General features: G+C 40.2%; 2 protein-coding genes across 4 annotated transcripts in view; one reads left to right on the plus strand and one right to left on the minus strand.

Moving 5' to 3' along the window:
- Nucleotides 1-14,155: 14,155 nt before the first annotated feature.
- RPS24 (ribosomal protein S24) lies at nt 14,156-20,897 on the minus strand. Of its 3 annotated transcripts, XM_083866001.1 has the most exons (7): nt 20,762-20,897; nt 19,348-19,413; nt 18,604-18,813; nt 18,040-18,150; nt 17,165-17,181; nt 15,073-15,108; nt 14,156-14,247 (listed from the first exon to the last, which is right to left on the minus strand). In XM_083866001.1, exons 1-5 carry the CDS (start codon nt 20,762-20,764, stop codon nt 17,176-17,178), a joined length of 396 nt encoding a protein of 131 aa, XP_083722127.1. In that variant the 5' UTR covers nt 20,765-20,897; the 3' UTR covers nt 14,156-14,247; nt 15,073-15,108; nt 17,165-17,175. The 3 variants fall into 3 exon arrangements, with proteins under 3 accessions (XP_083722127.1, XP_083722128.1, XP_083722126.1); XM_083866002.1 differs by lacking the exon at nt 17,165-17,181; XM_083866000.1 differs by lacking the exons at nt 14,156-14,247; nt 15,073-15,108; nt 17,165-17,181 and adding an exon at nt 17,861-17,917.
- An 842-nt stretch (nt 20,898-21,739) lies between these two features.
- Nucleotides 21,740-26,336, plus strand: part of POLR3A (RNA polymerase III subunit A) — a 28,262-nt gene continuing 23,665 nt past the window's right edge. Inside the window, exons 1-5 of the mRNA XM_083866003.1 lie at nt 21,740-21,828; nt 22,709-22,844; nt 23,371-23,508; nt 24,012-24,183; nt 25,392-25,546. Of these exons, the coding sequence (XP_083722129.1) occupies nt 21,785-21,828; nt 22,709-22,844; nt 23,371-23,508; nt 24,012-24,183; nt 25,392-25,546 (645 nt within the window). The 5' untranslated portion in view covers nt 21,740-21,784. The remainder of the gene's footprint in view (nt 21,829-22,708; nt 22,845-23,370; nt 23,509-24,011; nt 24,184-25,391; nt 25,547-26,336) is intronic.

Raw genomic sequence — 26,336 nt, forward strand, 5'->3', positions numbered from 1 at the left:
AACAGTATCCTATTCCTACCCATAACAGCAGAGGCATTCAGTACATATTATCCATTTCTGTGAAATACAACAGCAGTTAACAATTTAATCAATCAGAGACCTGACTTACAATTAATGTCAAGACTTCTCAGACTTGGTAATATGAAAGTCCAGGTCTCTCTCTGGCCCCCTGCCCAAATATAAATATATATAGTTTCCCAATATATATAAGTTATATATAACTTCCCAAAAGCCAGGGAGCTACACTGTTACCCAAGGACTATCTCCCAACTTTGCACTTAAGTTATGCATTTTTTCATTTAATGAATGTGGCACAAACAAGTCATTATGACACCACACTAATCAATTTTATATACTATGAATGTAAATAATATATGAAATAATAAGAGGCTGCTTTTTCTCTCATGCCTATTTGCACATCCCAAGGTTTTCCACAAACATTTCAAAGAACTTCAGAAACTGCTTTATGTCCATTTCTTCTTATGGGTGGGGCACTGAACTGCTCCAGCAAATATTTCAGTAGGAAAATATTCAGTGCATCCCTTGCTCCAAGCACCTCTCAGACTACACTTTCAAGCTCTGTGAACACATTCCTGTCCTTACTAGAGGGCCCAACCATAACTTTAGCCTCTAAGACCACAATATTAAACTAACAAGAATATCCAATGTCTATCTTCAGAAGCCTTGATCTCTTTTATTGTTTGAGTAAACCAGGACCAGAAGGCAACAGAAGTTTTCTTCATGACAAACTCCTTAAACCACAAGCACTGACATCACAAAGCAAAGCCTGAGATCTCCCTGGAATTCACAACACACCTTGTAGCATCGAGCAAAAAAATAAAAAAGGAAGGAAGCAGTACTTTTACAGCCATATGTGCACTAAACTATGAATCCTTACATGTCCTTCAGTTTACACCTTACAGCTGTGCAGGGCATCACCAAGTAAAACAACTTGAAAGAAGCAAAGCTCAGCAGCCTCCAAATTGTGAAATATGCTATACCAGGTAAATAACAACTTAAAGAGATTCTACCAGTTCAAATTTTAGTTTTTAATACTGATTGAACCAAAGAAGATCTTTATGTAAAGCCACCTTTTGGGTTCAAAACTAAGGGGCAAATAACTAGAAATAATGACAAAAAGCAGCCTTACTTATAAATATTTTTTCCTAATGTATTTACTTCACCCATTTAACATCATGTTGTTTTTACTTTACTGTGTGGTGATGTGCTCACTTTTGACATTTCATAGGACAACTTCAAGTTTAGAGGCAAGGCAAACTGCCTCTTTTAACTTAAAAGGAGGGACACTATTGCACCCCCACATTTAACTCGCTGCTCTTTCTTCTAAGTATTTCTAACTTCCGAATAAAAGTAATGAAACTCCTGCAGTCTTAAACAGAAATCCCATAGTTTTCCTACCTTTATCTGCACTCAGGGCTTCTTAGGGCTGCTTTCCTTGAATTTCAGGGTAAATGATTGATCCCCAGAGCACTCAGAAACATCTCAGTGAAGCACTCTTCCACCGTCTCATCCAGAAGTGAACCAGTGAATGTTGAGCCCCCAACTCCTGCTCCTCCTTTCTTTGGGCTGGCAGGGTCTGCAGCCATGGGAAGGGAAGGTCAGACTTCCCTGGCTGGCAGCAAGAAAAGCTCCCTGCCTCACCTGGCTGTGATGACAAGCAGCTGTGCTGCATCACCACCCTGCTGACCCTGGGGCACAGGGAATGGGCATCAGCTGGGCCTGGCACAGAATCAGCTGTGTGGAGTTACCACTCTTCTCCTTAGGGCCAATACTGGCCAACATGTGAGGCTCTTCAGCCTGCTGGGAGGAGGAGCTTTTGATAAAATCCCAATCTTTTTGTTCATAGAACAAATAGGGAGAAAAAAGAAAAAGGTGTGATTAAATTTGTTGTTCTATTTGTTAAGAGACAGTATGAGGTAGTCTAGTTTCATATCACACTTTTTTAAATTTTTTTCCATGCGGTGTGTGTGTGTGTTGATACAGAGCTCCTCTTGGTAAGATCTCGGAACTTTCAAGTAGATAATAAGTAACACATATAATATACAATATTATATGTATTACTTATAATATACAATAATTCATATCTATTAAACATCAACTCTTTTATTCCATTTGGAGAAAGAGGAGCATATAGTAAAGCATTTTATGATCCTTGCTATATATTCAATGGTGTTGTCCTCCACTTCTATTGTTGCATGCTATGCACAATCTAGAAATCAAAAGATTTTAGTTTCTTTCATGTCATTTCTTTATTTTTCTTCTTCTCTCAGGTATAATCCAACACCTGCAGATTGCCCTACATAGAAGGGATTCAGAGTTGTCTGGTTGAGAGTTTAGAAGGGTAAGAGTATCATCTTTTCTAGGGGAATTTTTTGCTTTGACGTCCTTTAGAAAAACAGATGCAGAATGTAGCCCATTCTTTATTTTCCAAAAAGTGCTGAGCCAAAATAGAAAAGTTCATCAGAAGAGACTTGGCTAGACACATTGTACAGGCAGACCTAGCATGTTACATCTAGGCCAATAAACTAATTAGATAGTAAATATCAGAAGACCTACTTGTTCATTAGACTAATTGAGCTAATACTGTCCAGGCATTAAAATATGAGGAATGAAAGCTATGTGCAAACAAAACAGCTGTAATGACTTTCTGATAAATACTGCCTGGCTGCATAAGGATGGGGGATATTACTCAAGGGGAGTAAAAAGATTTCCTTTGCACAGCAGCAATAATCTGTATATTCAGAGAGAATTTAAACACACAATTGAGATCTACAGCACTCCATGCTCACTGCAGAGGTAGAGGTGATGTTGCAGCTAAGATGTTGTATTAGAAACCAGCACATCTGAATTTACATCTCCTCTTCAGGAAGACAATTTATATTAAATTTTTGGAGAAATAGACAAAGGATGTTTGGATTAAAGGGTCGGCAAGAATAAGAGAAAGAATCAGTCATTGGAATTGTCTAATTTAACTGTTACTGCCTCAACAAAACAATCAAAAAAGATGGGAGAAAAATGAGATTCTGGGTCTTAAATACTTAGAAGATGAATGTAACGCTTCTTTTTAAAGATTTTAGAATCATCATAGAATAGTTTGGGTTGGAAGGAACATAAAACACCATCTTGTTCCAACACTCCTAGCATGGGGAGGAACAACTTCCACTAGACCAGGTTGCTTAAACCCCCACTCAACCTAGTCTTGAGCACTTCCATTGATGGGCCATCCACAGCTCCTTTAAGCAACTTGTTCCAGTGAGATTTTGTGACTGCAACAAAAGTTTGCTTCAGCTCTCTCAAATTAATATTAAGAATCCACACTCTGTGTGGAATAATAATAATTCCATTCAAATGGAATGCATATATCACAGTGCTTCTTCCTATTGAACAATTAGAGAAAATATTATTTATATCAATGCCTTCAAACCTCTCAATGGCAATTAACTGCTTTGGGCTGAAAGAAAACAGGAGACTATTCCAAGGATCATTTTCAAATGGATTGTCCTGAAGCTGAGGGTTTCTTGTGGTGCTGGCTGTTTATACTCCTCCACCTGTATCTGAGTGATAGAAATTCAATCACCCATTTATGAGATATCCTCTAATTTGATATGAAACTGTAAAAATGTTTTGAGAAATAGATCTCAGCAAACTTACTGCAGATGCCCTACAAGTCTCTTACAGCAAAATCATTTATCAAATATGTGAGAACCTGTCAAGAGTGAGGATTTCTGAACCTTGTCCTAGATTGCTTTTTATATATGGATTAATGAATGAAGTAATAAATCAAGAAAGTCTGCTGTGCTCTGATTATTCTCAGTTCCTTGTACACAGCTTTTTAATGTCCTACCTACAAGGCAATGGGGAGGAATAGCACAGAAAAAGATAGGACTGGAGAGAATCAGTTTTTCTTTCTGCAGTGATTCTACTTAGTGCTGCTTACCCCTTTTTGGTTGCATTTTCTCTGTGATGCCTAAAAGTTGGGTGAGAAACAAAATTCTTGCCTCCCTAAAAACACCCCTGTGATCTGAGGGAATGGGTTTCTCCACACATAGCATAATTACTGACGGTATTTCAGAAAACAGCAGTACAGGTTTTATAGTGAATTTGTTCTTGTCTACAGTAAAGCATGAAAATATATGTAACAAATTTAGGCATTATTACATCTTCTGGTCTCCCAAAGCTGTCAGCTGCAGCCTTACTACTACTGTCAGCTGTAGTCCTAAAAGTCACAGTTATCACAGAAAACAGTGTTGATTTAATTGTCTAATCCAGCTGAGATAATTTGTCAGAAGTTGATCTGAAAGTGAGAGCACCAACATGGTGTTACACCTCTTTATCAATTTATTAATTTTTCAATTATGTACAAATTTATTTATTTATTTATTTATTTAATAATGTGACTTTGGCATATATACAAATTCAAAATGTCTTGGAAATTCATAAACTTTCATAGTCTACACCGGAGAGTTCCTGGCAGGTAGTACACAACAGGGTCCAAGAGTTTTTTCTAAGGCTTTTAAAAGCAAACCTTCCTTCTGTAACTTGTGGAATCTGTCTAGATTTGTTTTCTTTCAGGCATTATAAAGTCTTTAGGAAGAAGTGTAAATGAGGAAGAGACATCTCTGGCTCCCAACTGTGGAGGGCTGTACGACTTGTAATCACAAGTGCTCTGACAGTGTTTGCTATTCTGTTGCTGGAAAATCCCCCTTGCCTATCCTGAAGCTTTTATTTTCTCCTTATCCCTCATTTGCATTCTCTCTTTCATCCAAACAACAACACAAGTTCAGCATTTTGACAGGTTGTCATCAGTACCATTCCTATCCTGAGGGCTGGATCCACGACGTACGATTGTTCTTCACGGCCTCTTTCATCTTTCCTATAGAGAGCAAAGGAGGAGGCGGAAATATTTCAGTGTTTTAACATGCAGACTACTATAGAAAGGGGGATAATGCATTTTAGCATTCAAAGGGGTGGGTGCCAGATTAATATGACAAACCTGGAAGAAGCTGGATGGATAGCCAGGAAGAGATGACATAAGGTGCAGGAGGATGAGTTTTAAATTGGTGCTGAAACAAGCCATGTTAGCACTGATGTCATGAAGTCATGGAGTGTTTGCATACCACAGCAAGTGTTTGTTTTCTCCTTAGGGACAGTTTGTGTTTGCTGTAGCTGACAAGAAGAAAGGTGAGGAAGAAAGAGCTAGTCTGTTTTAAAGCATGATAGGAGAAGGAAAAAAAAAAAAAAAAAAAAAAAAAGAAAAGAAAAAAGGCAAGTCTTTCATATTTTCCTGGTGTTTGGAGAATATTTTGCTCTGCAATTTATAACAGATTGTAACTGGTGAAGGGTGGGAATCCTTCAAAAGAAGGAACGCAGGAAAACAAAACCGGAATTGTCAGTTAAATCCTGAGTCTGAATCCACCAGGATGGTGTAGGGTAGAGGGGTCTAGAAACTTGAAGTCCAACGGACACCAGCAACTTGGAAAGCTGTTTGCTAGTGATTTCAGGCCATGGTCCTATCAATATAACATAAAATGGCTCAGAATGTATTTATCCTACAGCTAAAAGGAGCAGACAACCTGAAATTTCAGCATGCACACATAGACTCATCTGCAGTGCAGTCTGGGTCAAAAAATATCCCAGCATTCTGGGGGTGTTGTGGTTACCCCTGAGCACACAGAGGGTTTAGAAGATAAGAGCTGATGGCAACCACTGATGACAAACTTGGGACACTCCATTTCCCTTCGTGGTCCTGGGTTGGCTCCAAAGACATAACAACTGCTAAAATCAAAAAGAACTCTTTCACTACAGTGACTCAATATACTCACTGAATATACATAGAAAGACTGTATAAGAAAAATATTTAACATGCAGATAAATTTTAAAAACAAGTACTTACCCTACTAAAGCTTTCCCTACCATATCAGGTTTTTAAAAGAAAAAGGTATTTTTCCATGTACTTCAAGCTTTAAGAGTTCAGAATTGAGATGCAAAATCAGTATTTCAAGGTAGAATTGTGTCTCACTGCTTATTGTGCAGTAGCCAGAACAGAGTAATTTCCTGTTGAAATTAGAAATTAAATAGAAATTAAAGTATGGTTCATCTCAGAAATTCACATTGCATTCACAAGTGATGGTATTGTTAACTCTATTTTTTTCTTTTTTTTTTTAATCTAGGTAGAGATTTCTTTTTCTGATTGGAGATCCCTAACAAATACTCTAAAAGAGACAGGTAAGTGGTGAATTTTTATGTACAGGCATGCCCAGAACAGGTTAACTATGTTCAGATGACACCTCCTTGGGCAGGCAATTTCTTGCTTTCTTTTGTACTGATGCTTAACAACCCAGCTCAGAAAAGACCTTGGAATTCCTTAGGCCAGGGAATATGTAGCAAATAACAGAATTTTAAAGAATTTGAGAGTTTGTGTATTTGTTTTTCTCATGTAATAGTCTCAGCCTTCATTTAGATTTACAGCATTAGGGAACGTTTTTAAGTATTTTATCCATGTATCAATTATTCTCTGAAGAGGGCTTCACTGTATATCTACAATATTGCACTTGTGCAGTAAAAAAAAGCATCTGAAGAACCCTCATGAAAATACATAAAAGCCAATTATTGTGATTTGTGTTTACATTCCAGCTGTCTTCTAATGAGATTTTTTCCATGCCGTTAAAAAAAGAGGATAGCACTGTCAATTTCTGGACTCAGAGATAAAGTTCATGAAAACATTTGAGTATCTATTTCACATTCTGTCTTTTTGAGAAATTTTCCTGAAAAAGATATTAATTTAAACATATCCAGGGGTGCTTTCATGAATTAAAAAAATTGATTAAATTGAAGCAAGTAAATGCACAATGAGAGTGAATTCAACCACCCATTTAGAGCTGTTGTTCCTTCCCAACTCAAAGTAACTGCTCACCTTTGATGATAAATGCCCAATGCATTTCAGGGCAGTCAAAAGGACAGATCTGGCTCCCAGAGGAATTCTCCCAGACTACTAATATTGCTATTTGACTTTGAGCAGGGGATAGATGATCAAAGGTGAGACCTTGTTACTGCCAGTATGGGGACTCCAGGTTTTATGGAGTGCCTCCAGTGAATCTGCCCACCCCAGAGCCCTAAAACCCCACACAGACACAAATGTCCCTGCAAAACAGTTTGCTGAGGCATCCCAGCACAGCTCAGGCATCTGCCCACACATACAGAAGAAGCTGAATGAACTCCTGTAGGAAGTGGGAGTGGAGTGAATATGCCCCAATAACAAACTGCAGCTGCTGTAATAGCACAGTGAATGTTCCTGTTTCTTAGAGAATACGAAACCATTCTGAGTCTTAATTACAAAACAAAAAAAAATAATATGATCTTCCTACTGTATGTCTTTCTTTACCCTCTCATCTGCTCTGGTGTTTTAAATACCCAAGTTTTAGTTAGAAACAGATGCCTCAGCTTTAGCATCCTCTTGTAATGGCTCAATCCTCTAGGTAAGGCCAAAGACAGGGGGAAAAGATGCTACGCTGTGCACAACTTCTGAGCAAATGGACTTGAATATTCATTAAACAACATTTAATTTAAACACCCAAACCCTAAAAGCAGCAACATATGGGCCTGTTTTATTTTACATAAGCTGAATAGGAGGTTGTGCCATTAGTTTCTGCAGACATAATGTTCATTACAAATGAAGTATGTTTTCCTTTAGGGAATGCACCACCATTTCTGCAGTGTTGTCATTCCCCCAAAAGGTTCAGTATACTTACCATATGAAGTACTATTCTTGGCAATGTGCTTCAAAATGTAAACAAAATTCCCATAGATTTTCATCGACAAGGGGAACCTGAGGCAAATTAAATTCCTTAATGAGGAACAAACAATGAAAAGAGCCCTCCCTTTTCAGTATTTTACCATATTTAAGAGACTGTCTCGACTACATAGTTTGGAGCATGGGTTTTTTCCCTACTCTTTGTGACAGAACATTTTTGCATAACTGTGTGATACGTGGTTCTACGGTCCCCTGCTGGCTAAAGGGTTACTTTGCACTGCCCCTTTCAGAATCTAAGATTTTTTTATGTACGTGCCTTTATTGAAAAGCAAGGTATTTACTCTTGAAGTTTGTGTAGGTTAAAAATGGCTAGATAAAAACACTTTGATTCCATTGAAAAAGATTTTGCACATGCTCATGCATTTTATATCCCAAGGTAGCTATTTAAGTGGTAAAACAATTAAAAAAAAAAAAAAAAGTCTGGGAGAAGTAAGCTGAAGTAAGCAAGAGAAGCTTCACTGCATCAGAAATTATTTTGTATCTTTGCTAAATAATACAGTGAGGACTGAAGAAATGTAGTATCTTGATACACCTGGGAAGTCTATCTCATTCCATCCATGTAACAGCAATACAAAATGCTTTACAAGCTTCCCTAGACCCTGCAGAGAGCAGCAACCTCAGGTCTCTGCCAGTTTTTTTGGCACTTGTACCCACAGAGGCTCCAGAGGAGCACTGAAGAACTTCTAGGAAATACACAGATAAATAAATCTCTTTATATGAGCTTTGTGATTATCATCATTCTTACACAGTCTATGGGAATGTAAAGATAGAAAAAGCACCTGCAAGCAGAACAAATAAAAAACCAAAAAGCCACTGGATCCATACGCAACAGGCAGCTTGAAGAAAGACAAAATACTCTCTTGGCTAAGCAGGTTTGTGGGCTAAAGAAACCTCAGGAGTCTTTAAGGCAACAGCAAAAGGTCAAAGATTGAGAAGTAACTAGCTTCCCCCACTTCTAAAACATTAAAATCAGTAATAATCACACAAAGTATTTAAAGGACAAGGTGTTTATGCTACGGGCCAATGAACTTCACTAATGAACATGGAGATACAAGTTATAAATCTCAGAGAACAATGCCCCTGGTTAGGCAGCCAGATATGGGAACAGCTGAGTTGTGAGACTGAAAGGGTACAAAATATGTTTACCTATCATCACTGACAAAAGTTAATCCCCACACAGTAACTCTGGAATGCTCCAGTGCTCCCTCTTCACACACAAAGCACAGAAGAATAAAGTAGGAGGATTTTTTTTAAGTACCTCACTGTTTTAAAGGCATAAGTACAAATATACATCCGTACAAATACATAGAATAGACTGTTTCAGTTGGAAGGGAATTACAATTATCATCTTGTCCAATGATCTGAGTGAGTCAGGGCAGGTATGAAGGGCATTGTCCAGGGAATGGTTGGGTTGTCCAAAGACATCCTGCCAGGACTGTAGGAGAGCCCCACTTGTCTTCAGCAGAACAGGTTTTTTCTAAGGACGAGCCCCAAGGTCTGACTGTGCAGCACACCATGATAAAACTTCTGTAAAAGTAGTTTTTAGTCCTACACTGAGGCTTTCACTCAGGTCATCAGACACTTCATACCAACTTAGTATTGCCGGGAGCCAAAACACTGTTCAACCAAAATGAAGTATTTTAGAGCAATCATTCACCATGCTGAGGGGAGATTTATCTTTTTCAAAATCACAAGTCAGAGCGACAAAAGGCAACTAATGGACATTAACATACATGAAGATTTTCATGTTTAGTAAAAAATGAATAAAAAATTGATGCATATTGCACTTAGTGTTTCATGACAGATGTTTATTTTTTCAGCATTTCTTTGACTCTGGACAATTCAATTTCACCCTGTTTTCTGTGGTTTATGCACAAGTACAGTCCTTCAGTGCTTGTTTTTACAAGCACTATGCAGTTCAATGCTAGGAATAATATATTTTCAGTCTAATTAACTCCTCAGAAAACATACAAGCTTAATATTACTGTGTGGATTGGAAGCAGTTTCCCCCAGTCCTTGGTCCTTACATAATTCTTTCCTTCTGTAAAGCTCTGAACTAGAGCCTAAATCAAGCTCTCTATAATAACCAGGATTGATCAATTAAAATAAATACTTAAAACATGAAATCTCTCAGTTCCCATATTTTATAATACCCTACTACTTGCCAAAAAAAAAAAAAAAAAAAAGCTTAACTTCACCTCTTTTCTGTGGCAGGATCCATCACACTAGGAAGAGAACAGAGAAACAAGCTATGCAAGAATTATTGAGCAGCATTTTAAAAATTCAACTGTTTCCACTATTTTAATTTAAAAATATTAAGCTATTTTGACTGTTATTTTCACATTGGCTGTTAAACCAGACAGAAAACATTGAAAAAGCAAAGTGTCAGTCCCAATTTTCTATTTACAGCCAACACTGAGCAGGATATATGGATCTGAGGTCATCTGTCACAGAAAAGTTTTATTATCAGTGATTGAAACCTGTTATCAAATCAACACAAATGATGCCTGGCTTAACAAACAGGCTAGCAAAAATTGACAGAAAATGATAGCAGGGTAGCAGCTCCAGTACAATCAAATCAGATCATCATGAAAGGCAGCGAAGCATGCTCCTCCTAATGGGGGTCAGTGTGCAGCCTGGCCAGCTTCATTAAATAACAGCTGTATTTTAACCCAATGAACACAAGTACAAACTGCTATCATCCACCCCAGTGAAGCATTGCACTCATCGTTTCTGCTGGTTCTGCAACATCTACTATGTTAAGAGAAGGCACAGGGGCTCTGAATCCTCTGCCCCAGCACATTACTTGACTTTTCCCAAGATCTCTGTGTATGAACAGCAGCCACAGAAAGAAGATGGAGTTTTGTTCAGAAGTACTGGTTGCCAAAGGGCAGCTCTTGGAAATCAGTTACCTTCTAGCACACAGGATGTTTTTTAGCCACTTCTGCAGCTGTTTCATTAGCCACAGCCTTTACAGAGAAGAATAAATTAAGAGGAAACTTACAGAATTCAAGATGTGGACAAAATTCCACAGGGAATATTTTTAAGACATAACTCGAATTCAAAAATGTTAGCAGCAAACCCAAGTTTCCATTTAATCCCCTCATAATAAAGGTGTCCAAAGACATGAATATATTTGGATGAGCCTGCTCCTGACACTGATTTGTAAAAAGTTTACTTAAACATCTTAGATGCATTACAAAAAATATGTTCACAGAAATAATTTAATCTTCTTGCTATTCTGTTAGGGACATTGATGAACTAAAAAAAAAATGAACAATTTTTTGCAACCTGTATTGGAAAATTCACCTGCTCAGATGAAATTTTGCCAGTGTTCATAGAAAAAGATAATTGACTACTCTTGTCTCTTAGCAGTATCAAAATACCCATCCAAAAAAAGGCTCACTAGATCTTGTTTTGCCCAAATAGAAGCACATGAGAAGGAAGCATTCACCCCAGGAATTTCAAATCTATCATATGAATCTAATATCCTCAACAGCTGCTACTGGGCAGTATTCTAATTCCTCTAAAAACCAAAGACATTAAAATTCATTTTCTATAGGGACTGACCAGAATAATATGAACGAGTTAACTTCTTCTGACTGTTGTAAACAGATTTGATAGTGACCTACATACTTCAGTCCTTAAATGACACATTTTCTATCAATATGAAGAACCCACATTGCCCATTCAGGTGACTGTTGGTACTGCAGTCTTCTCAAAGCATAACTATGCCTCATTTATTTCAAACCACTGTTGGTATCAGCTTCATTTCTTCTCCTCAATATTTGTTCTCAAACTTGTTACAAGCTGGTGCCTAGACAAAACCATCTCATTGCACCAAGGTGGTGCCAAATTTTGCCATCTTTCATCTTTATCAAAGCTCTCTTTTGTGTGCAGCCAGGACAGTAATCTCTGCTCCTCCCACCAGACTCTGCATCGCTGCTCTTACTAGCCTGATATACAAATCTGAGTCCCTACTACAGGAAAATACCATTTTCTGTGCAACTCCAACGAGCTCTTGCCATTGTAAATGGTGATTAACACAAGGCTTTCCATATATCTACATTTGAGATTGCTCGCCACCAGATTAATTTAGACGTCGTTCTCCAAAATTCCTTCATCTTCTAATCTGGATTCCAGGCTGTCGTTAAATAGATAAAATTCTTGAAAGATGAGGGCCTGGCCAAGCATGCAACAGTGACTAAACTACTACCTCTAAATGATGGGATGTGCCAAGATCAGCAGGAAATAAAAGGGTTCCTTCAGCACACAGTAGGGAAAAGAGTGAAGATTCCTGTTCCACTTAATTGTTTTATCTCCCACAGGAAGGAGGATTAACCCAGAGTGTTCACAGCACGACGTGTGCATTAAACCTTTGAATTACAGAACACCTGCTATACCTTGCTTAGACAGGAGTGCAGAGGCAAAACATTGGCAGAGCAAACCCCACATGAAGACCTGTGTAAAACTCCCAACTGCTGAAGCACGAAGATTCCAGTGACAGCTCTTCAGTTGTTTGACATTTTCCATGGAGAAAAGGATAGCCTTGTCAACGCAGAATGTTGCGGAATAGGGGGGAAAACTCCCTGATGTGATTTGATCAGCAAATTCTAGGTCCATGGCATTTTGACTCCTTCCCGAATTTCTGTGCCTACTGCCTCACATTGCAAGACCAGAGGAGAGCTTATGTATATGAGGTTATAACCTAACCATGCAACAAGAGTCAATCCATACTGCTCTCTAGATTCACATTTTTTGCTGTCAATCTTCAACCAAAATGGGGCATCAAATACCAAAATATGGCACCAAGCTGTAACAAATTCAAACCATTTGCTTTGCAGAGTTACTGTAATACCTACATAAACAAATCTGTAGTAAATAAAATGTAAGACATTACAAAGCTAGAGAAGGAAACCTAGAGTACTCCAATTCCAAAAATAATTTCTTCTTCTAGAGGCAGTACTGAACAGTACTGTTTACTATGTAAACTCAAAACATCAATTCTACACAAGGCACTTTATGCCACATACCTCTATGTGAGCACTTATTTATAGATCCTTTCTTGATTGCACAGAACTAAGGTAAGGAGGCTTCTGAAAAGAGCAACTAGAATTTGTGCCAGCACTCTACAGCTTTCAAGTAGTAAACATTTGGAAAGCACTAACTCTATGGTCTTTCACTGAAACAGATGGTTTCCATTGAATTCAAACCAAGAGTGAAACAAGCATATCACTTTAAGTCTCAGCTCCTCCACACTATTTTTAATGCACGTTTTCAAAGAAATTGACCTCTTTGGCAGGGGACAATTTGGCCTCCTTTCAGCCTATTCTATGAAAAATTGCTGCATGTCTTCCTTGTATTTGTATTGCTGTGTTCACACCACCCCCTAGTGATTGTTCAATTACACTAAACAGTGTCACTCCCCTCTCCTTTCATGCTGGCCATGATATATGGGGTTACAAGCTGCACAGCTTGCAGTGATGTGCTGAGCACAGACAGCAGCACCCCACTACCTCAAGACTCAGACTGAAGGTACTACAAGAGGCATTAAGGGCTTCATCTATACTTGGCAGATCTTGCACAACACCTCCTTTGGAACCCTTTAACAACTCTTAGCTGTGGCAGTGCTGTTTTCTCCCCCAAACACTAAAAGCACTTTACCTGTTCTACAACATGCTGCCCAGTACAAAGGTAGTGCAATTCAAAACCACTGCATTTAGGTAAAGTCAGAGCCTTGTTCAACACAATTGTTAGAGCTACCCAGTCTGTTCCAGTCCTATTTAAAGTACAGAATTTCTGTTTTCCATACTCTTCAAAACACCTGCCCCAGACTGCCCATACTTCTATCTTAAATGGCTCCTTTAACATTATCAGATGAAAAATTAGGGATGTGCCACACAGCTTGCAACCCAGAGACCCCAGAGCCTGTCCTGACAACTCAGGAACAAAAGACAAATCATTCCTAGTGCCTTCATTAGCAAAAAATCTTAACTGTGCAAGTAGGCAGCTCTGAGTGTCTCTATCTGCATGTTTTGTTCTCCCTTTCACTGTGTTCTACAGGTCTATATAAAATAGGCAGCCAAAAAGGACTTTCCAAACAACAGTTTGAACAAAAACATGTCTACCTCCAACATGGCCTGCCTGGAATTAGCTTCTACTATTACCTGTAGGAAGCTGTGGTTCACTCGAAATTGATGCTCAAAACAAGACTTGTTTAATTATGAAAAGATTTTAATCCAGTGTAAACAGTACACCTATACTGAATTTCTCAAACTTTACAAAATGCTAGCTTTCAAATCAAAATTAAAAGGCAAGGCAGTATTTCATTGGCAGAGTTTATTTGATGTTTAAGTCAGATGAGCAGATTCTGCTTTCCAGAGTAATTCATTCTACACTTCATAGAAAGATGCTGCCTGTAAAGGAAAAAAAAAAGATCACTGACATGCAATAAAGACAAATTTCACACTTGTACTTTTATAAACCCTGAAAACTCTTTCCCAGACAAGTCAGGTGAACCACACCGCTCTTTTTGTAAGAGCATAAAGGTCAAAGTTTCCCAGCACTGCCATGGCAATAAATGAGCCTAAATTAGAATTATTCTGTAGAAGAGATCAACAAGCTACAACTGCTTTGATAGCTTTCTGTTTAAGACATTACGGTCCTTAAATCAGACAGGCTGGTTAAGTTCCAACTGAGTCAGACGATTTGTAATAAAATCAGTTTTTTCTGGAGCAGTTATTGACCACAGCACTTATGTTTTTCCAGCAAAAATATAAAAATGTAGTCTGAGTTGTCTGTAAGAGTATCCTGTTTGTAAGTATTTTACTTAAAATGAATACCTGTAAGAAAACATGTATCTGTTCCAAAAATAGGTATCATGCTACTTTAATCTATTTTAGACAATAAAACACCAACATATATCCTCTCTTTAGCATACCTACAAATGAAAAATACAAGCCTTGTTTACAGTAAGACTAAACAATCAACAACTTTAGTAACAGTAAATCTGAAGTACCTGATGCATTATTTTAGTCTTTATACTAATCAGGTATTTCATGCAAATCAAAGTCACATAAGCTACAGTAATAAGTGCAAAAGTGATTTATAAATATTCTTAAACTCTTGCACTGGGTTCTATGTCTGCACAAGTATCAGTCTGTACAAGTCAGCCTCAGACTCGTTATCATAATGACACCACTGCTGAATTCCTGCCCTTACAGAGCATTCTGAAGGCTCACCTGTAATCCATTCTCCACCCGAAGAATGTTCATTTACTGAAAAAGAGAAAGCATCAATTAGTAAGAATTTTATCTAAATTCTACTACTGTAAAAAATTGAGCTTTGTGGGTTTTTACTGATACTCACAACATGCTTTTTTCAATTAATCACATTGAAATGTGACAGGAAGCCCTTTAAAGTTTTGACTACTGCAGAGACAGAAGACTTAGATTTCACCTACTCCCTTTAAATTCAACAGTTATTTAGAGTTTAACTAATGCTCAGAATATAACTGCCTGTTCAATTACACCCAGAAGCTACAATGGCTAAAAAGTGCTTATCCATCTACCTTTCTGTTTGACAGCCTCACCTGTCAAAGGCCGTCACAGCTACAGCTGTGACATTAAAAGGGAGGGTGGGGTGGGTTTTTTTTGCATTTCAGTATTGCTATTTTGAATGCAAAGACCAGGTGAGGCACATCCACATATACTTGCTGCACATTTTAGCAAGCTCGGCAACTCTAGAGCCACAGAATATATTAAATAACACAAAATATTTTTAAATACTTCTCTTGAAATTGCAGGGAAAACAGAACAGGAATTCTAAAGGAGTGAGAAGTGAAAGGAAGCATCAAAGAAAACAAGACATCAGCATAGTTATGTTTGAGTTTTTCATTACTGTATCATAACTTTTAGAACAATTTACACTTGCCTGAACGTTTCTCAGAATCAAGTACTGACACATTTACGAGATAAAATAATTCTCACAGATTGTGTAGGTGGACTCAAAAATGTATCCCAGGGTTCCTATTAAAAATTCCTCCACATAGCTGTGATAAGGATGATGAACCATACCACATCATCATCTTTGAACTTGCATTTCTGAAGACAAAGCTTAGTGTATTTCACAAAAATCTTTCTATTATGCAGCACAGAATTCTTTTCAAGTAAGTTGTTCAGGGAGTGCACAGAATAATCTATCTTAAGTGACAACATAAAGATTAACAAATCTGGTAAACAAGTCACATCTAACCCATGCATACTTACTGACTGAAAAACCATTTTAAAAGACATTAAATATCTCTAATCAAAAACACAGTTCACCTAGTACTAAGAATGCACATTTAGTTTGATAAGCACTAGATAGAGAAGTCACATTTCCTATGTAATTACCACAGGGCTTCATCCAGTATCTGAACTGCTGATATGTTTTAAGAGTGCTTTTATGAACTGGAGATCATTAATAATTGAAGTGAGTCATTTGATCACTTTTCATTAACACTCAATGACAGCTACCTTCAGGTGCAAAAGTCTTGAAAGGGAGAAGTTTCCTCCATACCACCGGGACTGGTGCAATACAAGATGACTCCTTTACCACTGACAGAAGTGTGTACATTGGGTGTTACTACTATACCAAATGCTGATTTTGTGCCATCAAAAAAACAGGACTTTGTGATTTTACAGCTTTAAAGCACAAGGAATGACAGCTCCTAATGTTTTCTAGCAGAGTAGTTTTCTGATCTATATAACTGTCAGTAACACTGGTTCCTTTCCATGCAGGGATAACAAGACCTTCACTTCCATGCTAATGACAATATCTAATTTCACGAAGATTTCCAATTCCACTGTAATTTGTGTCTTCACTTGGAATACTGCAGGGCAATAGTTAAATACAGTTTAATGCTGACAACGGTGCCATTTCCAAGCACCATCTCAAATGCACCAAGTGTGATGTGATTTAGCTTTCATGTACAGCACTGCCTTCACACAATGGTCAGGTCACACATGCAATTGCACTGTACTACTTTGAATCAGATCCTGCAGTGACTGAACCAATGCCTCAGGTCAGCAACATTGGCTTTCTCTGATTTCTTCTCACTGGAAATTATTTTGAAGTTGATTCATTGGTTTCAAAAAGTCTGGTTTGCTACTAGACAAATTTTACTTCAAAGTCACACGAATAAAATTCATTATGTAATTAAGTGAACCCTTAAACGACAGATCTAAGTGTAAATCAAACATGCATACAAGGCAGTACAGTGCTTCAAAAAAGGAATAGACACATTTCAGTGATGTATAATTCAGGCACCAAATCCATGCTCATTTCCAGTACCTGCAGATACTTCATTTCTGATGAAGAGTTCCAAGAAAGTAGGAAAAAAGCAAAAGTGAAGATTACTAAAGTTCAAGATATCAAGGTATTTTCACAGCTACAGAACTAAGCATCAAAACCCACTACCCTCTCACCCCTTGCTAAAACATCTGAAAAAAACCCCACTTGCCTGCACAGCTTATTCAATATTTACCAGAAGACTGAACACTGTGAAGAAAAGTGACTAGCTTCCCACCCAACCTATTCTTCAGCTTTGGTCCTGTTTCATGATAGAGGAAATCTGCCTCCCTCCAACCTGCTTCTATCAGGTCCTAAGCACAGTCCAGGAGGGCTGCACCAGTCTAGTCTCACCAGAGACTCCTCTGCCTTGGGCATCAGTCCCTCAAACCCCAAGGCACTCTACCTTGTTTCTATTTACACACTGCCCTCACTGCCTACCCCACACATTCTTAACAAACTTACCTGGGTAGGTAACACCATACCAACAATAACTTGGTGGAGTAAGCATTAGGAGTTTAGGCAGCCTGAGTAACAAGCATTAGGATTATCTAATGTGTGTATTGCGAGACTGAGTTATGTGATTAGAGCAATACTGTTAGATTTATGAAGTTTAACTCGAGCTCAAGTGACACATAGGAGGAACAGTAATTTAGGAAGCGTTGTTTTGTGTCATATCAGCTAGGCTTGGCAGCAGTGAGGAGCAAAACTAAGCTACTGAGATGGTGACAAGCTATACAACACAAGGTTTACCTTCTGTTATCCAGTAGAACAGGTGAAAAAACGGAAGAAAAACAATGTTATTCTGTTGAAGAATTCCTAATCAACATTTTAAAGGCATATGCTCACTCTTAGCTTAAAAGATATTCTCATCCTACCTTCTTGCCAGCACCAACATTTGCCTTGGCTGTGCCCCTGACTTTCTTCATTCTGTTCTTACGCTCTTTTCGCTGCTTCCTGGAAGTCTTTTTCTTTTCATACAAGCCGTGCTATCAAAAACAGGAAAAGTTGCTTTTAATGTTGTTTCTCTACTAACAACTCTTGAATTTAAGTTTTATGATTTCTGAAATGTTCAAATACAGTTTAAATTTGAAATAATAACTAAATAGCAAGATCATTAACTAATGAAAGATTCAACACAAAACACAAACACTGAAGTAGCACATGGATCACCCATTTCTTATGTTTATTCTGGACCTCTGTTAGTGTTTTGTTAAAAGTTACATCTCTAAACATCTCTGGTATTATCAGTTTTGCCTTCCCAATTCCCTTGTAATCTAGAACAAAAACACACTTAACTTATTTTGCAAATACACAAATTACCATGTGCTATTTTAGGAGCTCTCATACAACTGTACTGTCACAAACTTTACACACACAAATCCTGAGGAACTGAACACTTCCAACCTATCCTGCTTTTGAGATACCAGAGAACAACATACCCTGGCAAGCCTGTGCTTTGGTTCGTTTTTCTTTGCATAGTCCAGGGAATCATAGATCATGCCAAAACCCGTTGTCTTGCCACCACCAAAGTGAGTTCTGAAGCCAAAGACGAAAATTACATCAGGGGTTGTCTTGTACATTTTTGCCAGCTTTTCCCTGATTTCTGTTTTGGGGACTGTGGCCTTCCCAGGATGAAGCACATCAATGACCTAGGAAAGAATTTTAACAAGTAGAAAAAAGGTCAATAACCAGTACACAGTCCCACCATGAGCTCAATTCTTAAACTAACCCACTTTAGCAGAAGAAACTATCTATCATGTGATACAAAAAGCATTCAAAAGTTTCCCGCTTTATGAGTGATTTAGACTGAAAAATACCTTTAAAATCTATAAATCCAAGAGTAAATCCAATCCTGTCAAGTGTCTCAATGACACTAAGGCAAGTCCTCAAGTGCTTCCAGGGAGGATGGAACCTCCCTGGGCACTTAACCACTTCCCAGGGCAGCCTATTCCAATGCTTAATAATCCTTTTGGTGCAGAAATTTTCCCCAACATCCAGTCTCAAGCTGGTACAAATAACTTCACCATCAAGATTTACTTGAGCATACATTTAAACCCATACATTCTTACAAGTCTTAATTTAGGAACCTTGAAGACTTTAAGGGCCCCATATTTATAGTGGCTAAACCTCCTTCCAGCTCAGAAGCACCAAACAAATAAAGGCAATTTTCTCTAGTCTTTTACCATCTGCTTGCGCTGCAGAAGTCTGTTGGTCATGAACTTCCTGGTTCTGATGGTCACCGTGTCATTCTACAAGAGAAAACATTAAATAAAACAAAACAATAGCGACAAATGCAACAGAAACTTAATCCATGTATAAATTGTGCATGGTAACAGTCAGGAGCCCCAGATACTGACAGTGAGTTTGTAACCTAAACAGGCTGATCTTGGGCTACAGAAAACACTTTTAGGGTAATACAGAGAGAAACTGACAAACTCATTCCCAGTTTCCAAACACCACAACAACATACACATCTTCACTACCATGAAAAGCTGAAGCAGCTTTTAGTAAAAGATGTAGATCTCAATGCCAAGTATTATAACAATGCCACAGAAGTTTCCTCCTAAGCCCAAATCTTACCTACCACCTCCAGGGCTTCCCACCCCTAAGGAAAAAGGAGCACCCAAAATTCCTGGATGCTCCTGGCTGAAAGGAAAAACAGGATCAGCGGGTCCACAAAAGCTTACCAAGTTTTTTCAGTAAATTACACACTTGGCATGGTACTTGGTGTGTTAGTACCACCAAAGAGTAAGGACACAGCAGTGGGATGGGGTAAAGGGCAGGATGAAAGAGATGTGAGGATACAGAAGAGAGTGAGATACCATGCACTGGAACAGTGAAGAAAGTCTTCATGATGTTCAGGTGGAATTTCCTGTGCATCAGTTTCTGCCCTTGCCTCGAGTACTATTGCCTGGCTGGCACCACTAAGCAGCACCTGGCTCCATCCCCTGATACCCTCCTTCAAATGCTGACAGACACTGATAAAGTCGCCTTTCTGTCATCCTTTCCTGAGCTGAAGACGTTCAGCTCTCTCAGCCTGTCCTCATAAGAGAAATGCTCCAGTCTCCCGATGAAACTCACTGGAACCGCTCCAGGAGCTCCATGTCTGTCCTGGACTGAGGAGCCCACAACCAGACATTTCACTCCAGGTACAGTCTCACCAGGGCTGAGAAAAAGAGCAGATCAGCTCCCTCGAGCTGCCGGCCACACTCTCCCTAACGCAATGTGGGATTTTCTCTGAACACCCAGCGCGCCACTATCTTCACAAGACTTCCAGACAGGAGCAGCCACGACAAACGCGGCACCGGAGCAGCAGCACGCTGGTGGTGCCGCACTACCAGAGCCCGGGGCTGCCCTGACCGAGCACGGACACGGCGCGGCCTCACACACGGCGCGGCCCTCACCCCGCACCCCGCTGCTACCAGCGGGCACGGACGGGCGGCAGCCCGGCCGCAGGATCCCGGGCTCGGTGCCCGCCATAACCTCGCAGGCGGGTGCAGGGGGGCCGGGCCAGCGGGGCGCGGCGGTTCGGGAGTGCGGCGGGTCGCGGATGGCGGCGGCGCGGGGCGGATAAAGCGGCCCGGCCCGGGCACTCACCATGGCGGCGGCGGCACCTCCTCGGACCGGAAGAGAAAAGGATCGGCGCCACCCCCTCGTCCAATCATAAGGCGGCGGAGGGGTCCTTCCTGTCGGGTGGGGTTGTGTGTGGGGCTGTCTGTTCCAACGCCGGAGCTGGGTGGGAATAGCGGCAGGGGTGGCTTTTGTGTGCCTGACTGGAGCCGGGCTGGGGGCGGCTCCGTGTCCCGCCGGGGGAAGGCTGAGCTCCGTGACCGCCCTGCGGTGCCCTCAGCCGAGCCCAGCCCCACCGTGTGCCCTGGGGTTCCGCCGCTGGTGACCCGGGGCTGCCGTGGGACAGGCAGGGCCACAGACTGAACGTGGCGGCGCAGCCCTGGCTGAGGAGTTGCTCAAGGCTCAGGGAGTTGGGTCTTTTCAGCCTTGAGAAGAGAAGATTGCGAGGGGCCCTCATTCACGTGCACTGACAAGGAAGGGTGTCAGGGAGCGGAGCCGGGCCGGGTAAAAGGCCAAGGGCCGATGGGCAGGCGCTGCTCAGGAAGTTCCGCCTAAAACATAAGAAGCGATTTATTTGCTGTGCGCTGACGGCGCACGGGCACGGGGCCCCGGGGCGGCGATGCCGGTTCCCTCAGCACAGGCATCCCTGAGCGGCGGTGCAGGCTCTCTCAGCACAGACACCCCGGAGCGGCGGTGCCGGCTCCCTCAGCACAGACACCCCGGAGCAGCGGTGCCGGTTCTCTCAGCACAGACATCCCAGGGCGGCGGTGCCGGCTCCCTCAGCACAGACACCCCGGAGCGGCGGTGCCGGCTCCCTCAGCACAGACACCCCGGAGCAGCGGTGCCGGTTCTCTCAGCACAGACATCCCAGGGCGGCGGTACCGGCTCCCTGAGCACAGACACCCCTGAGCGGCGGTACCGGCTCTCTCAGCACAGACATTTCAGAGAGGCGGTACCGGCAGGGGCCGCTGCGGGCGGAGGCCGCTCTGACCGCCCCGGCCCGGCCCAGGCCCCGCGTGGAGCCGCTCGGGCCCCGGCGCCGCCGCCGCGATGGTGAAGGAACAGTTCAGGGAGACGGATGTGGCCAAAAAAATGTGAGTGAGGTCCGTGCGGTGCCCGCGGGCTGAGGAGGGAGCAGCAGAATGCTGGGGGGAAGGAAGCGCTGGAGCTGGGAGAGTGTTGGCGTGCACGGCCGCGGTGGGCAGCTCATGGCAGGGCTGCTCCGCTTCCAGGAGCGCTGACACAGCCTGGGTTCTCCCACATGGGTGGCTACGCCTGTGTCCATCTGTGGGGATGCTCAGGATGGTTATCCCTCAGATAAAAACCACCAACTCACCCTAAAGCAGTTTTATTTTTTATAGTTATCTGGAAAGAACCCGTGTCAGGAATGTTGTGAATCAACCTAGCCATTTTAGTATTGTTTTGGAGTAGTTTGGGGTCCTGAGAAGGGCAATGAGGCTGGTGAAGGGTTTAGAACACAATCCCTAAGTCTGAGGGAGCTGGGGTGTTCAGCTTGGAGAGGAGATTCAGAGAAGACCTTATCACTCTCTAAAACCACCTGGAAAAAGGGTGTTGCCAGCTGGGAATTGGTTTCTTCTCCCAGGCAACCAGTGACAGGAGGAGAGGGCACAGCCTTAAGTTGCACTAGGGAAGGTTTAGATTGTACATCAGGGAGAAATTCTTCACAGAAAGGTTGGTTAGACATTGAATGGGCTGCACAGGGAGGTGGTGGAGTCACCGTCCTCAGAGGTGTTTAAGAGAAGGCTGGATGTGGCACTCAATGCCATGGCCTAATTGACAAGATGGTGTTTGGTTGTAGGTTGGATTCAGTGATTTTCACACTTTTTTTCAACCTAATTGGTTCCATGGTTCTGTGATATTGTGTGTGGGTATGCTGGTCATTATAAGTGGTTTTGCCTATATATATGTATATGCACACATCTGTATACATACATCTGAAATTTCCTCTCCTAGAAGCCACATCTGTTTTGGCATGAAATCTCCAGAAGAGATGCGTCAGCAAGCTCACATTCAAGTGGTCAGCAAAAATTTGTATAGTCAGGACAACCATCACTCTCCGCTGCAGTATGGAGTGCTGGACCATCGCATGGTGAGAACCTTTGGTTTGGTTTCCAAACTTTTTCTGGGGAATTGCTGAAGTGCTTAAAAAAAGTTGGGGTCACTGAAACGTACTGTTTGTCCAAAGTAAATTCAAATGAGTCTTTACCTGGATTCTACAGATTATTAGCTTCAGTGTCAGCTACTCTTTTTCATGCTTTTGGAGGGCAGGAGTGCATTCTCATGAGGCGGGAAGTAAGTTACTTTTCTGGCAGACTGCTGGGACAGGCAGAGACATGTCACCAAAATGCCACAATGTAGATTAATGGGCTGTAGATCAGTTGCCAGAGCTGTGTGAGTCCAGATCATTGGTGTCAGCAGGGGCTGTGTACAAAAACCATTTATCTTAAGGGTCAGAGTGACTGTAACACTATTGATGTGCTTCTGATGCTGGGGAAAAGGAGTGGCTCTGCTACTAGGATTCCTGACCAGCTTATGAACTGTTGTATTTTGTATCTATGCCATCAATTACAGCTAGCTTTTTTTTCCTCTTTATGTGTGCTCCCTTTCTCCCAAAGGGAACCAGCGAAAAAGACCGTCCCTGTGAAACCTGTGGGAAAAGTCTGGCTGATTGTTTAGGGCACTATGGGTACATTGACCTAGAACTACCATGTTTTCACGTGGGCTACTTCAAAGCTGTCATAGGCATCTTACAGGTAAACATGAGCATGATTTGTTGTCAGTTTCTAGTCTAAAAAAGGAAATTTTCAGGAAAGATGATGCTTGAAAGTAATTGAGAAGGTCAAAATAAGGTTGCATTAATAATTTATCTCTATGTACATTTTCTTTTGTAAAATACGTGTATTTAAAGTGATGTTCTATGTAATCTGTTATTTTTCTGCAGTTTGAATTAAATACATGCAGGATAATTTGCCTTTTAGAACATCCCAGTAAATCAAAGCTCTGTTTGCTTTATATGAATTTTTAAGGCCCTGCCAAGCTTAGCTAAAGATTTGTCTCATTGACTGTATTTTTCTTTTTCTCACGTGCTTTTTAATGTGTATTCCAATATGTGACTTGGTCTTTCAATCAAGAGAGTAGAACCTCAAAAGTTCGAAGAAATGCACTGTGTTGAAGAACTTAAGCTATAGTTTAAGAGGTTACATCTCTGTATGTGTCTCTCAAACACCTGTGTTTATTATACATATTTACATTTCAGATGATCTGCAAAACCTGTTGCCGCATCATGCTGTCAGTGGAAGAGAAAAAGCAGTTCTTAGATTACCTGAAACGACCTGGCCTTACATACCTTCAGAAGAGAGGGCTGAAAAAGAAGGTGTCTGAGAAGTGCCGTAAGAAAAACACTTGTCCTTACTGTGGGGCCTTTAATGGTGAGTATTGACAGGAGCAGCTGGGGAAGTTCTCTGTTCTGGTGGTTTTCACCTCCATGGCTGTGATAGGATCCAAATCTTGAAGATGCTTGTTCATTGCACAGCTGATGGGTGTTCTGGCCTTCATTAAGAAACAGGTAATTGTGTTTTTAGGACCAGACACGTGCTTGTTCACATGTCATTTGTGTGGATATAGACGTTTTCCTAGCTGCTTGCATTACTTCATGTTTTATGGTAGTAACCAATATTTGATACTTGAATAATGACAAAATACCCCTTTAAACGGGTTTTAACTAAGTTTTGGGAGCTATTGGCAGTGATCAATGTGTTCACATAAAAGCATTGATAGCATTTGTAATTTTGAGTGAGCATCATTTTTCATTATTGTATTAAATCACCTTTCTTAAGATTGTTCTCTCTTCAGAGCAGAGTATGTTTGTAAGAGTTTATATCTGTTTTCCAAAATATCTCCTTCATTTTTCATCTACACTGATCACATGTTACTGCTGTTTTATGAATCTCTAATACTTGCAGTTAATCCATAACTTAAAACTTCTAACTCATGAAAATTTTGGGTTCTTTGTTGAAATGTTTAACAACTCAATAAAAGGAGATCTGCTTTATCATAAGTGCCCTATCTACATGTGGGGAACATGAGTTTTTAGAAAAATTACATGATGGGTCAGAATACTTCAGTTAAAAGTTTGAGCCTTTGGACTAGTCTGTGGAAGTTTCATGAATAATGTTACCTGCATGACGTGAAAATATTTATCAAATTTTTCTGATAATTCACTTCCAAAATTACTTCAGAGGATACTGAAGTAATGATAACTGTGTGATACATAAATGGCACTTCCTAGTCCTGTTTTTAGTGTGGGAACTTCCACTTTAGAAATACCTGCTGTGAATGAGGTGAAGTTGAATTGGAGTGTGGGCTAAACCATTTACTTTCAGCCTCAGAGGCTGCACCATCATGTAGATACACAAGCCGTCCATAAAGAAAGGTATAACTTGGTTGTCCTTTTTCTGTTCTGTGAGTTTAGGAAACTGGTTAATAAAGCTGATAAAATTTTATTTTATTCTTGTGTTCACTGGAGGTTTAGCTTGTCTTGGAACTGTAACTTACTTAGGTTTTGGTGGTGTTTTGTTTGTTTTTTTTATTATTTTGAAATAAAATCCCAAGATAATCCATATTTAATTCCTTGTAGGAACTGTGAAGAAGTGTGGCTTGTTGAAAATAATACATGAAAAGTACAAGACAAATAAGAAAGTCGTAGATCCAGTAGTATCTACTTTTCTCCAGTCCTTTGAAACTGCCATTGAATATAACAAAGAAGTAGAACCTCTACTGGGAAGAGCTCAGGTGAGTTTTATTATAACCTAATTTTTTTGCTAGTTTTTGTACTTGAAATAAAACTCCTTAAAGGTTTGCAATGTATCAGCTAAAGTCTTGTGGTGATCCAAGAATTTTGTGTATCAAAAGCTACATGAAGAATGTTTGTAAGCAATAATGTTATAATAATAATGTTAACTTTGATAAAATGAGAAATTTAGTATATTAGCATGTTCTGATACAGATCCATATGAAGTTTGCATGTATATATAGGTTCACTGTAACTCCAGTATTAATTCTAATACACACATTTTTTTCTTCAGAAGTTCTTAATGTTGAGAAGGACAGAGGATGCTTTAATTTGCTAACTTTGTGTTTCATTAGCTTTTCATTGTATGCAGTTTTGTTTCCTTTTGCTCTTTGCAAGCCGGAAAGATTACCAGGTACATACCTGGATGGAAAAAGTAGTGAATACAGCAGTAGCTGTACTAAGACAAGAGAAATTAAGTTTTGAAAAATACCTAGGAGGTACTGTGATCATGTTGTGATCTTTTACAAATAAAATGAATACAATGTACTGTAGGTTTGTTGTAGTTTGTTAATTGAGTTGCTTTGTCTATTAATGATTAAATACTCTTCATTAACTCTTGAGACAAGAGAGCAACAGAATAAGAAGTAAACATGCATATACAAGGAGAAAATGGAAGGAAAGGATATATAGCAAGTAAACATCTGAGATGCTAAAAGCATTGGTTCAGAATAAATAAACCAAAACATAGTTTTGTTTGCATGAATAGTTCTCTATTTGCCTTTGAAAAAG

This window comes from Zosterops lateralis (assembly GCF_965231275.1).
Source record: "Zosterops lateralis genome assembly, chromosome: 8".
Classification (NCBI taxonomy): domain Eukaryota; kingdom Metazoa; phylum Chordata; class Aves; order Passeriformes; family Zosteropidae; genus Zosterops; species Zosterops lateralis.

What these genes read in the sequence shown, in the direction of transcription:
- RPS24 (XM_083866000.1), bottom strand. An exon ending in TTCTGCAGCGCAAGCAGATG is followed by an intron (nt 18,814 to 19,347) that starts GTAAAAGACTAG and finishes ATTCTTTCCTAG; the next exon opens with GTCATTGATGTGCTTCATCC. An exon ending in ATGTTGGTGCTGGCAAGAAG is followed by an intron (nt 17,918 to 18,039) that starts GTAGGATGAGAA and finishes ACTGGATAACAG; the next exon opens with AAGGTAAACCTTGTGTTGTA.